Source organism: Phaenicophaeus curvirostris, chromosome 22 (genome assembly GCF_032191515.1).
Source record: "Phaenicophaeus curvirostris isolate KB17595 chromosome 22, BPBGC_Pcur_1.0, whole genome shotgun sequence".
Taxonomy (NCBI): domain Eukaryota; kingdom Metazoa; phylum Chordata; class Aves; order Cuculiformes; family Cuculidae; genus Phaenicophaeus; species Phaenicophaeus curvirostris.
This window is the reverse complement of record NC_091413.1, coordinates 6933114-6947632: the sequence shown is the minus strand read 5'-3', so window position 1 is coordinate 6947632 and position 14519 is coordinate 6933114. Positions and strand designations below refer to the sequence as shown.

At 56.8% G+C, this 14519-nt stretch overlaps 1 protein-coding gene across 4 annotated transcripts; it reads left to right on the top strand.

Annotated features, from left to right (window-relative positions):
- The first annotated feature begins 2572 nt into the window (after window positions 1-2572).
- ZNF362 (zinc finger protein 362) lies at window positions 2573-14453 on the top strand. 4 transcript variants are annotated; one of them, XM_069874945.1, is made up of 10 exons: window positions 2573-2921; window positions 3117-3143; window positions 3252-3336; window positions 8584-8647; window positions 8833-9079; window positions 9663-9984; window positions 10082-10306; window positions 11584-11662; window positions 11762-11920; window positions 13107-14453. In XM_069874945.1, exons 3-10 carry the CDS (start codon window positions 3296-3298, stop codon window positions 13221-13223), a joined length of 1254 nt encoding a protein of 417 aa, XP_069731046.1. In that variant the 5' UTR covers window positions 2573-2921; window positions 3117-3143; window positions 3252-3295; the 3' UTR covers window positions 13224-14453. The 4 variants fall into 4 exon arrangements, with proteins under 4 accessions (XP_069731046.1, XP_069731047.1, XP_069731048.1 ...); XM_069874947.1 differs by lacking the exon at window positions 2573-2921 and adding an exon at window positions 5216-5416; XM_069874946.1 differs by lacking the exon at window positions 3117-3143.
- Window positions 14454-14519: the final 66 nt, after the last annotated feature.

Genomic DNA, 14519 nt, shown 5'->3' with positions numbered 1-14519 from the left:
CCTCCCTCCTACCCCCCCCGGCCCCCCAAACCCCCTTTCACCTCCCCCTCAGCCTCCACCTCCCCCCCCCAGCGCTGCGTTTTTTTTTTGTTGTCTTTTTTTTTTTTGAAATTTAAATTATTTTTTTCTATTTTTTTTTCACCGTTTTCCCCCCTCTCTCTCTCTCTGTCCCCCCCCCTCCCCTTCCCCCTCCTGGCAGATCTGCAGAACATGGCGTCCCCGTCCTAGCGTTTTAAAAATAAGCCGGGGCTGCCATTTTTGTTTTCCTTTTGTCTGCGAATTTTAATAAAACCGTCTGAGAATGTGGGAGAGGCGGCGGGTGGAGGGGAGGGGAGGGGGGGGGGGGGGGAGAAGCTCCGGCCGGGCCACCCCCCCCCCCCCTTTCCATCCCCAACTCCCCCGCCACCCCCCCCACCCCCATCCCTACCCCCCTTTCTCCAACCCCCCCTCCATTCCTAACCCCTTTCCAACCCCCCCTTCTAGCCCTACCCCTCTTTCCAACCCCCCCTTTATCTCCAACCCCCCCCTCCATCCCTACTCCCCTCTTCAAACCCCCTCTTTCCAACCCCCCTTGTATCCCTAATCCCTCTTTCCAACCCCCCCCCAAATCTCCAGCCCCTCTTTCCAGCCCCCCCGTATCTCCAACCCCTTCTCCACCCTCCTTTCCATCCCTACCCCTCTTTCCAACCCCCTGTATCTCCAACCCCTCTTTCCACCCCCCCTTTATGTCCAAGGCCCCCTCCATCCCTACTCCCTCCTTCTACAACCCCTCTTTCCAACCCCCCCATCTTCAACCCCTTTTTCCAAACCCTCCCTGTATTCCCAACCCCTCTTTCCAACCCCCCCATATCCTCAACCCCTCTTTCCAACCCCCCCTTTATCTCCAACCCCCCCTCCATTCCTACTCCCCTCTTCAAACCCCCTCTTTCCCACCCCCCCTTGTATCCCTTATCCCTCTTTCCAAACCCCCTGTATCTCCAACCCCTTCTCCACCCCCCGTTTCATCCCTACCCCTCTTTCCAACCCCCCTTTATCTCCAATCCCCCCTCCATCCCTGCTCCCCCTTCTACAAGCCCTCTTTCCAACCCCCCCACCATCCCTACCCCTCTTTCCAATCCCTCCCTGTATCCCCAACCCCTCTTTCCAACCCCCCCCACCATCTCTACCCCTTTCCACCCCCCTGTATCTCCAGCCCCTCTTTCCAACCCCCTCTGTATCCCCAACCCCTTTTCCATCCCCCCACCATCCCTACCCCTCTTTCCAACCCCCCTTTTATCTCTGCCCCTCTTTCCAACCCCCCTGTATCTCCAACCCCTCTTTCCAACCCCCCTTTATCTCCAACCCCCCTCCATCCCTGCTCCCCACTTCTGCAACCCCTCTTTCCAACCCATCCCTGTACCCCAAACCCCTTTCCACCCCCTCTTTCCAACCCCCCTTTATGTCCAACCCCCCTCCATTCCTACTCCCCTCTTCTACAACCCCTTTCCAACCCCTCCCTGCATCCCCAACCCCTCTTTCCAACCCCCCTTTATCTCCAACCCCCCCTCCATCCCTGCTCCCCCTTCTGCAACCCCTCTTTCCAACCCATCCCTGTATCCCCAGCCCCTTTTTGCAACCCCCCCACCATCCCTACCCCTCTTTCCGACCCCCCCCGTATCTCCAACCCCTTTTCCACCCCCCCTTTCCATCCCTACCCCTCTTTCCAACCTCCCTTTCTATCCCCCAACCCTTTCTCAACCCCCCCTCCCTTGCTCCCCCCATTCAAACTCCCCTTTTCCAACCCCCCTCCATCCCCAAACCCCCCTTTTCTAACCCTCCCTCCATCCCTACCCCCTTTTCCACCCCCTTTCCATCACCCCCCTCCTCCAGCCCCCCCTCTATCCCCAACTCCGACCCCATCCCTTGGCCTTTTTATCTGAAAAAAGAAAAAAAAAGCCCCCTCCCAGCTCAAGGATTTCAACTTCACTTAACGCTAAACTTCGCTTTTTTCCACCTATTATTATTCTTATTATTGTTATTATTTTCTTTACACCCCTGCCCCCCCCCCTTCACCAGAGAGGAAGAAGAAGGAAAAGGAGGGGGGGGAAAAGAGGGGGAAAAGGGGGGCAACATCCAGGAAAACACCCGTTTTGCTGGATTTTCTCTTTTTCACTCCCTCTGGATGGTCTAATGGAAAAGTTAATTGCAGCTGAACGTACCTATTTTTGTGGATGTTGCATGCTTGGGGGGGGGGGGATGCTTTTTTTCTTTATTCACTGCTTTTTTTTTCTACGCAGGGGGTGTCGGAAGAAGCGCAGAGGGGTGGTTTATGATTATTATTCTAATTATTATCATTTTTATTCTTTTTTTCTCTCTACCTCCCCCCCTTATTTTTTTTTTCTATTTTTTTTTTTTTTTTTTTTTTGCTTCCTTTCCTCTCTTTCCGCATTAACCGGTTTTGTCTAGAAAGTGGTCTCGCTGGCTGGAAGGGCTAACGGGGAGGTAGAAGAGGGGGGGGAATATTTTATTTTTTTAGCAGGAATGCGGCAGCCTTAGCGAGGGACCCAAATTTCCGTGCTCCGAGAGGTCTGTCTGTCTGTCTGTCTGCCTCCACATATATTTAGCCATATACTATTTATACATCCATAATCTCCCGGCCACGTCGGGGGCCCGGGGGGGAGCTTAGAGGCGCTGTGGCCGTGGCCAAGCCGGACGAGGATGCTTTTTGAAGCCAGGAATGATGAATTTGCTGCTATTATTTCTTTTTTCTCCCAGCAAATACCCTGCAAGGTCGGAGGATGCTCCTTGTTTTGGTTTTTAGCCCCGGCCTTGCGGTCTTTCGGACATCAGCCGGGTTTTTTAATCCAGGGAGGATGGAGCGGGCGATAGCGGTTTTGAGCCCGAGGCCTTTTGAGATTATAAAGTGATATTTTAGCAGCGAGGTAAAAAAGTTTTCCAGCCCTCCCGGCGTGCAATTTGCCAAGAGGCGGAGGGTCCGGGGCAAGGGGATGGATTTCAACCCTAATTTTCTAGCCAGCTCCCCATCCCTCGGCTTCGCTGGGCTTTAAAAAAAAAAACACATTCTTTTTTTATTTTTTTCTTTTCTTTTTTTTTTTTTTTTTTTTCTCTATTTTCAGGAAAAACCCCACGTTCCCACGGGTCGGGTAGGTTGGAGCCGCTTCGCTTTTGTTCCTTCGCTCCGGGATGTCGCGCGCCGGGGGCTGGCGGTGGGTTCGGGGTGTGTGAAGTTGTCCTCCTTGTCCCCCCCGTAGAAAAACGCCCCGCGTGCAGCACCCGGTCTCAGCTAGAGCTGGAGATGGACGCGGATAAGGGGAAGCAACGCCAGTACTCGCAGAGGTGGGCATGCCAGCTTCATGGAGGGGAATTAAACCCCCTTAAATATATATATTTACCCTATAAAATAATATACGTGTGCTTAATGATGCGTGTGCACCTAATTATAGATACGCATAGAAAGATAATGTATGTATGCACGTGATATGTGTCTTATCACAAGTATATATGTATTTATATAGAAGGGGGGGCTGATTTTGACCCTTCTAAGCATTTTGGGGGGGCTGCCTGCACACCTCTTTGTGGGGAGGGGGCTGGATCCATCAGCAAAGGGGATCCCGCTCACAGCGTAAGTGTGATTGCTCCAAATTCCCCTTCATATACATGATTTATATGTGTAAAATAATCCCTTTTCTCCCTGACCCCCCACTGCCCGTTATTTTTTTTTTTTTCCCTTAAAAAACATGAATTTTGGGGTCGGGGGGTGCGATATCACAACAAGTGCATGTTGGATTCGGGGCGCGCTCCCTGCAAAGCTCCCCGTGCCTCGGTTTCCACGCCGGCCGCGGGGGTCTCGTCGGCACACGGCGTCGCTCACGGGGGTTGTGGTGGAACCAGCTGCCCCCCAAGACACCTGGGAGGCGGGTGCTGGTTTTTGGGGGTGCCTGGCGAATCTCTTTTAGGGGCTGGATGTATTTAGGGGTCTGGGGGAGCAGGTAACCTCCGCGGCGTGGTGTGTTTTTGGAGGGGGACGCGGGCCTCGCAAGCGCCGGGTTTCCCGTTAGCGGCGGGACAGATGGACGATGTTCCCAAGGAGATGGGGGGTTCCACCAGCTTGCCCCCTGTCTTTGGGGAGCCTCGTCTCCCTGTGTCCCCCAACTTCATCCCGTGGGACACACGCTGCGCTGGTCCCAGCTTGTGCCTCCCCTTCTGCTTTCCGCCGGTGCTTGGCTTTCTCCTTCCTGCACCCCCTTTCCCAAGCAGGGACCCCCCGTACTGGGATGGGGTTTGCTCTGGGGCTCGTTTGGGGTTGGTTTTAGTGAAAATTTGCAGGAGAAACACCAGCAAAGAGCCCTTCGGGGGGCGGAAACACGGGGTTTAATTCCATCTTGGGTGAATTCTTCTGGCGCGCGGGCTGCTCCCCCTCCCCGAGCGGTGGGGATTTCGGGTCTTGCCCGTCGTTTCTGCTTCCCTGGCCTCGCCTGCCTTCCGCCACCTCGACTTTTGGGGTAAATCCCTCCCGGATCAGGACGATTCCAGGTGGGGAGGGATGCGGGTTCCCCAAGGATGGAATGCTGGATGCCACTTCCCTCCCTGGCGGCTCTGGGATGGGATTTTTGTGCAGGGGCACCCGTTTTCCTTCAAAAACTCCTGCTCGGGGCAAACCCCGCTGGAATGTGGGGGATGCTTGTCCTTACGGGGTGAGAGGGGCCGTGGCCTCGTGTTTCGTGGGAAAACAGACACGGCTTGGGGCAGAGCTGGGTTCTGCCCTTCTCCGACCACGGGAGGTGACAGGGACACGTCGAGGCCAGCGTCACCGTCCCCCATCTTTTCTGTAGCAATGAGGGCGTGCTGGGATTTAGGGGGGGGACCTGCACCCTGCTTGGCTCTCGCCCACCGTCTCGGGCCTCCACGTGCTTTCCCGTGCTCGCTGTTTGGCGTGGAGGGGGGAATTTCTACCCTGATGCTCTCACTGGGACCCTTGGGGACGACACCTGTGGTTTGGGACCCCAAGGGCTCCACTTCTCTTGGTCGAGGACACGTTGAGACACACTGGCCACCTCTCCGGTCACCCCAAATCCCTCCCTTTGCCTTCCACTGCCCCCCGTTTGCCGGCTGGACCAGGTCGGTGATCGCTCAGGCTTGCCGGTAGCGGGGAGCTGCCCCCTTTTTTCTCTTGGCAGTGCCGTGAAAAGAAATCTCTTGTTTCTTTTTATTTCAGCGAAGGCGAGACAGAGAGGGCTGCCAAGGTAGAGGCGTTCCCTAGAGAACTGTAGCTTGACTTAGCGGCAGTTGGGTAGGAAGTTGGAAGGCTCTAGTGAGCTCGTGCCCACCTGTGCCATCATCTACCTCCCATCACTCTGGAGCCTCATCGACACGTCTCCCCAGGCAGCTGCGGCCATCTGGCTTCTGAGGCCAGCCTGTGAGTACCAAAAACACCGGCGTCCCGCCACGTCTCCTCGCCGGGGCCACCGCCGACCCCTCGCTGCCGCCGCCGCCCCCCTTTGTCCCTCACCATTCCCCCCCTCGCCCCGGCTTGCCACCTTCTCGTGCTTTTCCTTCCCTGTGGGTGCAGAGACGATGAGTTTTTGTACCTTTAGGGTCGCTGCCGCTTTCCCCTTGGCGCCTGGTTGAGCGGTGATGCTGGGTACCGCGTCCCTCTGTGGGAATTAGGGGTTCGGCCCTCGGTTTCTGGGGCTCTGCGCATCTTCCTGCTTGCTCATCCAACATCCCTAAGCTGCTTAGGCAGCCACCATCCTTTTTGCCACCGTCCCGTGTCCCCCCCGGGACAACTTTGCTCTCTTCTTGGCAAGAGTTGGCCAAATCCCGTGTCCTCGGAGGATGCCGAAGGCTCCCAGATCGCCTGCTGCTGGTTTTCCCCCTGCCCAGCCAAAACTGGGGAGCACAGTGATCCCTAACACGTCCCCCCTACTCCCGCAGAGCCACTGCAGCATCCCCCAGCCTTCATAATTTCCATTTTAATGGATTTTCTTCTTTTTTTCCCCCCGCCTTTGCTGCATGTCAGCTTCCATTTTTCATCGTTAGCCAAGAATATAGAAGAAGGGAGGGTTTATAGGTACATTTATTTTTTTTCCGTCTGCTTTGTATCCCCTCCTTCTCCCTCCCCCGGCCATCCCAGCCCTGGGAGAGGGGGAAGCCGCTCTCTCTGCTCCCGATGAAATCCCTCACGATTTATAACGTTAAACTGGGACAGGAACAGGGATATTTTGGTTTTGGCACACCGACCATGACTTTCCTCTTTATTCCAGGCAGGTTCGTCAAGCTCTGAACATGGTGGGTTAGCAAATAATTGGTTATTAATTTAATAAGACCTCCTCAAGTGGAGGCAGGGGGTGTGGATACATGCAATATTTGCTCTTTCCTCCCCAAAAATGTGCCTCGTGCCTTTGCCAGGCCCCTTTCAGGAGTCCTGGGGTTGGTTGTAGCGATTTGTACCATGTTCTGGTGATGGTTTCGGAGCTGTGCTGGTGGTTTCGATCCTTCTTGGTGCCACTGGTGGCTCTGGTGGACAGGGAGAAGCTCAGATGGATGGATGGATGGATGGATAGACAGACAGGAAGGACAGAGGTCGCAGGGCACCTGCTGTGACAGAGGAGCAGCTCCAAAAATCCCTTTTCTAATCATAGCTCCGGCTTCCTGTTTTCCCACGATGCGCAGCTCCCACCAGCCAGGCTGGGGGCGATGGGGTTCTTGGGGGGCTTGACTGCGTCGAGAGGGACTAGGAGCCCTCCTGCCTTCACTCCTCTACCTGTTCCCCACTTGTCTCCATCCCAAGGGGGTTTTTCCTTGTTGAGACCTCCACTTTTGGCCCCTCGCGCCATCATCCTGGAGTCTCACATCCCATGCTCATCACACCTGGCGAGCTCAGGTGTATATACGTAGCCGGTGGGTAAATGCAGAGCGTGGGTGGCATGTGGGTACATATATAACCTATAGAAAATAGCCGGTGGCGGGCGTGTACGCGCTTGGGAAAGTGCATTTCCATGGGCACAGGCGTGGCTCTGCCTTTCGCCTGCCTGCGCTGTGGGAGATGGAGCAAAAATAGGGGGCAAAACCAATTGTGCTTGAGGATCCGGGGTCTCTTTCGCTTGGAAAAAGCTAAATTTGGTGCCTGGGCAGCTGGGAGGTGGCGTGGAGGGGTTCGAGGCAGGGAAGGGGAATTTTCGAAGCTGATTGGGGTGCTTGGTGGCCGGGTGCTGGAGTGTTGATCTGAGTCGCCCCAAAATGCGCCTTGTCCCGTGCTGCGCTGCTCCACGTCGCGAGGGCGAGGTGCTTCCCTTCTTCCTACCTCAGTTTCCCCTCCAAACAGCCTCGAGGGGTCCAGCCTGTGGTGCTGAGTCCCTGCTGGGACCGGCATCCCTTTTGCTGGATGCTGCCTGCTCCCTTTGGAGACCCTGGCGAGCTCAGATTTACCCAAGGGGCCTTGAGCATGTGAGAGGAGGAGGAGGAGGAAGGCTCCTTGCCCCATCTCAGCTTTTTTAGTAGGAGCAGGGATGCTCCCGGACAGCGCTGGCGCAGTTCGGAGGAGGCTGCGCATCCAGCAAACGCAGGACTGTGTCTAAATCCACGCAGCCCCAGAAAGCTGGGGCTTTCTCTGCCTCAGTTTCCCCTGGGCACCTCGCCCCTCAATTCCACTGCCACGAAAGCTTTTGGGCACGTGCTTTGCTAGAAGCTCTGGTCTCGTTTCTCCTGGGATCCTGGCTGTGGCCTCGTTTATATTCGAGACAGAGCTCCTCGGGGACCTCTCCAGTACGTTCCACCAGGATCCCTTAAACACTTCACCCTTAAACACCCCATAACGAGGTTTGCCAGCACGGTGATGCCTGTTTGCACCGTGCTCTTACTCTTCTGGTGTTTTCTAGTCGTCCCCTTCACCTGTTTTCTATTTCTCACACGTGGATTTACAATTAATTTTCCCGATGTGATTTTAAGCGTCTCCGTAAACCTCTTGGCCCTGCTGCAGGTGGCTTTGCCTGCTGAGAACATCGCAGGTCGCTTCGTTTGGGATCGGGGTGGCTTTTTTTTAGGGGGAGCAGGGTTCAGCCAGGGTTGGTTTGGGGCTTTGACGTGCCACCGTCGTGCTTGCTTTCTCCTATGGCAGCATCACAGAATCATAGAATCACCAGGTTGGAAAAGACCCACCAGATCATCGAGTCCAACCATTCCTATCAAATACTAAACCGTGTCCCTCAGCATCCCATCTGCCTCTGCGATTCCTCCTGGAATTACAGGAGAAGCGGCACGGATACCTCTGGGGCTTGGGGAATTTGGGCTTTTTGCCCCAAATTTTGGCCCCTGTCCTTGCCGAATCGCATCCTTGCGTGCTCGCTGGTGGTTTTTGGGTCTCTGAGGTGCTTGATATCACCCAGATCCCGCAGGGATTTCCAGCTGGGAAGATGCTCAGGAGGTCCCCGGCCCTGCCTGCTCCCTGCCCTCATTCAGAGCCCGGGTGTTGCTTTTTGAGGGAGCTGGTGTTGGGGGGCGTTTCGAGAGCTGCAGGGAAGTGGGAAGGGGCATTCGTGTGGTGGCCGCTGCCGCTCCGTAACCTGCTCCCGTCTCTCCCTGCAGGATGGCGGAGCCTCGCTTCAACAACCCCTACTTCTGGCCGCCCCCTCCCACCATGCCCAGCCAGGTAGGAGAATCCCACCCCACGGAATTTTTGGGGAGGAGGGAGGACAGACGGACACGAAGGATGAGGTTGGGGCGTCCTGACAGCGCTGCCATCTCCACCCTGATCCACTTTCCTGTCTTCTCATCCACTTTCCTGTCTTCTGATCCACTTTTCCTGTCTCCTTCTTCCCCCTCCACCACCACCAGCTGGACAACCTGGTCCTGATCAACAAAATCAAGGAGCAGTTGATGGCGGAGAAGATCCGCCCCCCTCACTTGCCGCCCACCTCGGTGGCTTCGCAGCAGCCGCTCCTGGTGCCCCCGTCGCCCGCCGAAAGCAGCCAATCCATCATGTCCCTCCCCAAACTGCAGCAGGTCCCGGGCCTTCACCCTCAGGCCGTTCCCCAGCCCGACGTGGCCCTGCACGCCCGGCCGGCAACCAGCACCGTCACAGGTATTCGCCACACGAACATGTTGGTTTTTAGGGTAGATTCGTTCCAATTTGGGACCCGGCTGGGAGAGAAGAGGGCAGGGAAAAAGGGGACATGGTCAAAATGTTCTGTTGAGGCTCTGGAGCGAGTCCAGAGGAGAGCAACGAAGCTGGTGAGGGGGCTGGAGAACAAGAGGAGCGTCTGAGAGAGCTGGGGGTGTTTAGCCTGGAGAAAAGGAGGCTGAGGGGAGACCTCATTGCTCTCTCCAACTGCCTGAAAGGAGGTTGTGGAGAGGAGGGAGCTGGGCTCTTCTCCCAAGGGACAGGACGAGAGGGAATGGCCTCAAGCTCCACCAGGGGAGGTTCAGGCTGGACATCAGGAAAAAATTTTTCATGGCAAGGGTCCTTGGGCACTGTCAGAGGCTGCCCAGGGAGGGGGTTGAGTCCCCTTCCCTGGAGGTGAAGGGACGGGTGGACGAGGTGCTGTGAGACATTGTTTAGTGATTGATGGGAATGGTTGGACTCGATGATCCGATGGGTCTCTTCCAACCTGGTGATTCTATGATTCTATGAAAATGAACCCCCCCCTCCTCTCTTTTCCCATCAGGGTTGGGGCTGGCGTCCCGCGCACCGGCCGTCAGCACCTCCGAATCCAGCGCGGGGACGGGAACCACCACCCCGTCGACTCCCACCTCCACCAGCCAGAGCCGCCTCATCGCCTCCTCGCCCACCCTAATCTCAGGAATCACCAGCCCCCCCCTCCTCGACTCCCTAAAGACAATCCAGGGCCACGGCTTGCTGGGAGCACCCAAAGCGGAACGAGGCCGTAAGAAGATCAAGGCGGAAAATCCCTCGGGGCCGCCAGTCCTGGTGGTGCCCTATCCCATCCTGGCCTCCGGGGAGACTGCCAAAGAAGGGAAGACGTACAGGTAGGGACCCAACCAGCCATATGAGGAGCTGGGGTGATGGTGGGATGATCCCTCCCTGTCCCAGCCTGGTCCCTGCGGGATTCTTCCCCCGTTCCAGGTGTAAGGTCTGCCCCTTGACGTTCTTCACCAAGTCGGAGATGCAGATCCACTCCAAGTCGCACACAGAGGCCAAGCCCCACAAGTGCCCCCACTGCTCCAAATCCTTCGCCAACGCCTCCTACCTGGCCCAGCACCTGCGCATCCACCTGGGCGTCAAACCCTACCACTGCTCCTACTGCGAGAAGTCCTTCCGGCAGCTGTCCCACCTCCAGCAGCACACCAGGTGGGCTCTGCAGGGATGGGATGGGCCCTGGGAGGCTGTGGAGGCCTTCAGCCCCATGTTTCCTGAGGGGTGGTGGAACGTGCACGCAGTATTTCTCGTACCATGCTCCTTGTCCCCACCTTCTCCTCCATCCCCACCATGCTCATGCTTCCCTGCAACGGTCAGTGTCCCCACTGCTTTCTTCATCCGTCCCCACCACACCAATCCATCCCTACTCCCTTCATCATCCCCACCACCCTCATCATCTCCAGCACCTTCACTGTCCCACCCACGCTCAACTGTATCCGTTGCACTCCTCCCCACCACCTTCTCCATCCCTGCCATACTTACCCATCTCACCACGCTCCTCATTCCCGCTGCCTTCATCATTCCCACCACGCTCAACCATCTCCATTGTGGTCATTGTCCCCACCACCTTCTTCATGGTTTAGAACCACAGAATCACCAGGTTGGAAAGGACCCACTGGATCATCGAGTCCAACCATTCCTATAAACCACTAACCCATGTCCCTCAGCACCTCGTCCACCCGTCCCTTAAACCCCTCCAGGGAAGGGGACTCAACCCCCTCCCTGGGCAGCCTCTGCCAGGGACCAATGACCCTTTTCATGTCTGCACCATGCTCATCCATCTCCACTCTGCTCGTTGTCCCCACTGCCTTCTTCATCCCTGCGATGCTCTTCCATCCTCATGGCCTTCATCACCCTCGCCGCCCTCATCATCCCCACCACCTTTATCCTCGATCCCTCCAGCCCATTCCCTGTTGATGCCTCCCAAACTTTCTCTGGAGAACAAGCCTTAAGATGAGTGGCTGAGAGAGCTGGGGGTGTTTATCCTGGAGAAGAGGAGGCTGAGGGGAGACCTCATTGCTCTCTCCAACTCCCTGAAAGGAGGTTGTGGAGAGGAGGGAGCTGGGCTCTTCTCCCAAGGGACAGGGGACAGGACAAGAGGGAACGGCCTCAAGCTCCACCAGGGGAGGTTTAGGCTGAACATTAGGAAAATATTTTTCCTGGAAAGGGTCCTTGGTCCCTGGCAGAGGCTGCCCAGGGAGGGGGTTGAGTCCCCTTCCCTGGAGGGGTTTAAGGGACGGGTGGACAAGGTGCTGAGGGACATGGGTTAGTGATTGATGGGAATGGTTGGACTCGATGATCCGGTGGGTCTTTTCCAACCTGGTGATTCTATGATTTTATCTTGTGCTGAGGCACCAGCACCACCATGGTCCCAGTTGCTGCTGGGACGCTGTGGAACGAGCTTTTTTCCATGTGTCCCCCCCCTCCAGAATCCACACCGGAGACAGACCCTACAAGTGCCCGCACCCCGGCTGCGAAAAGGCCTTCACGCAACTCTCCAACCTCCAGGTCGGTGCCGGGAACACCGGGAGTGGGGTTGGCATGTGGGGTGGGGTGGGACGGGGGGTGCCGTGGGGGCCGTGCTGAGCCCCCCCCTCGCCCCGTCAGTCCCACCAGCGCCAGCACAACAAGGACAAGCCCTACAAGTGCCCCAACTGCTACCGTGCGTACACGGACTCGGCCTCGCTGCAGATCCACCTCTCGGCACACGCCATCAAGCACGCCAAGGCCTACTGCTGCAGCATGTGCGGCCGCGCCTACACCTCGGTGAGAGCCGAACCCCAAAACGCGGGAGCGCGGCGCCGGGGCCCCCCCCAAATCCAAAAGCCGGGCCACTCCCAGAGCCCCAAACCCAGCACCCAGAGGGGCACCCCCAGACCACAAAGCCACGGACAACAGGGCACCCTCAAACCCGCGGAGCAGGCAGCCCCAGCCCCCCCAAACCCCAGCCTCCAAAATGCTGACACCCAAGGGCCCCACGGCACCCTAAATGCCAACCCTGGGCACCTCAGGTACCCCAAAATCCAGACTGCAAAACTGCAGGCACTGGGGCAACCCGGGAACCCAAACCCACAGGTACCCGGGCACGCTCAAAGCCCAAACTCGGGGATCTGGGGCACCCCAGGAAGCCAAACCCAGGGGGCATCAGAGTACCCTCAAACCCCAAACCCAGGGGCCCTGGGAACCCCTAAATCCCAGACCTCAAACCCAGGTGGCAGCAGGACACCCTCAAACCTAAACCACAGGGGCACTGGGCACCCCTAAGTCCCTGACCCAAACCCAGGGAGCATCAGGGCGGCCTCAAACCCAAAACCCAGAGGGCACCAGGGCAGCCTTAAACCCAAAATCCAGGGGCACTGGGGCACCCCTAAATCCCAGACCCCAAACCCACGGGTACCAGGGCAGCGGCAAACCCCAAACCCTGGGGCCCTGGGCACCCCTAAATCCTAGACCCCAAACCCAGGGAGCACCAGGGCACCCTCAAACTTCAAACCCTGGGGCACTGGGTACCCCTAAATCTCAGACTCCAAACCCGTGGGTACTGAGGCAGCCCGAAACCCAAATCCCAGGGGCACTGGGGCACTCCTGGACCCCAAACCAAGGTGCACTGGGCACCCCTAAATCCCAGACCCCAAACCCAGGGAGCACCGGGGCACCCTCAAACCTCAACCCCAGGGGCACTGGGGCACCCCTAAATCCCAAACTCAGGGGGCACCAGGGCACCCTCAAACCCAGGGGCACCCCTAGACCCCAAACCCAAAAGTCAGGTGCACTGGGGCACCCTCAAACCCAAACCTCAGGGATCTGGGGCACCCCTAAATCCTAGACCCCAGACCCAGAGGTACCGGGGCAGCCTTAAACCTCAAACCCAGGGGCACTGGGGCACCCCTGGACCCCAAACCCCAAACGGGGGGGGCACTGGGGCCCCTCCAAACCCCGTTCCCCCTTGCAGGAGACCTATCTGATGAAGCACATGTCCAAGCACACCGTGGTGGAGCACCTGGTCAGCCAGCACTCGCCGCAGCGGACGGAGTCACCCGGCATTCCCGTACGGATCTCCCTTATCTAACCGGGAACGCCTTCGGCATCGCGGGGCGAGGCAAGTGGGGCTTGGGGGGGGGGACACGCACCCCCCCAGGACACCCCCACAGCGAAGAGACAGCGGCAGAGCCCCCCCACTCCAGCCCCGGCAGCAGCGCTGTGGCCGTGTCCCCCTCCAGCCCAGGTTTGGTGACATCCAAAGACGGTTTCGGAGCACTTTGCATCCTGGTTTGGTTTCTCCAAGGTTTTTTTTTGGGGGGGCCTAGAGGCGAGGGGGGTGGGGGGGGAATCCTCTCCTCCCGCCGCCCCCTTCCATTTGGATACAAATATATATATATATATATATATTTATTGGCCAAGAAGTTGGTGCTGCTACAAACGGAAACAGGACCCAAACCCAACCCTGGATGGAGAAAAAAAAACGGGGTGGGGGTTCCCCACTGCCCCCCCTTTTGGACTCTGACGGGAGCAAACGGACTCAGGCCGCGGCGGCCGCCCCCTCGCAGTGTGGGGGGGACGTTTGGGTTGATTTTTAATCTTTTTGGGGGGTTGAATGGGGTGGGTGCCCCCCCCCATTCCCCAGGGCTGGATTCACCCCCTTTTATTCCCAGGCAACCCCCCCAAAATTCCATCGTGGGGTGGGGGGGAGGCTTTGCCTTGTACATAAAGAGCGGGGGCCCCCGGCCCCTCCCCATTCCGTACGGTTCCGTTGGATATTAACTCTCGTATTTTTTTATACGCTTTTTAAGCCTTAACTCATCGTTTATTTGGGGTTTGTTGTTTCTTTTTTTTTGGTTTTGTTTTTTTTTTTTTTTTGGTGTTTCATTTACCTCCTGTTTATTCATTTTTAACCCTTCCCTGTCCTGTTATTTTTTTATTCCCCCTTTCCCCCATCCCTTTTTTTCCCCCTCTCGGTGTTGTACGATACTCGATAGTGTAATCTTTTTCTGTCCGCATGTTAATACCGTGTAAATACACCTAAAACCCCCTCCTTTTGGGGCTTTTTTTATCCCCCTCGGTGAATCCCGGGCCACAGCCCTAGAGTTAGGTCAGACCTTGGTAAAAAAGGAGGAAAAAATGTGAAAAAAAAGCCAAAAAGAGAAAAATGAGAAAAAAAAAGTGCGCCCTCCCTCCCCCTCGCTGTCTTGCATTGTGGTCACGGAGGAGCCGGGGGGGCCCGCGGTGTCGGAACGGAGCAAAGACCCCCAACCCGGCGCCCATTTCCAAAAAAAAAAAAAAAAAAAGAGAAGAATAAAAACGGCGACGATAAAAAAACAAAAAAAAACCACATGGGGTTTGTGTTTGTTTTGGGGGAGAAAAAGCA

What these genes read in the sequence shown, in the direction of transcription:
- ZNF362 (XM_069874946.1), top strand. Translation starts at nt 3,296, where the DNA reads ATGGACGCGGATAAGGGGAAGCAACGCCAGTACTCGCAGAG. An exon ending in CTCCCACCATGCCCAGCCAG is followed by an intron (nt 8,648 to 8,832) that starts GTAGGAGAATCC and finishes CACCACCACCAG; the next exon opens with CTGGACAACCTGGTCCTGAT. An exon ending in CACCTCCAGCAGCACACCAG is followed by an intron (nt 10,307 to 11,583) that starts GTGGGCTCTGCA and finishes CCCCCCCTCCAG; the next exon opens with AATCCACACCGGAGACAGAC.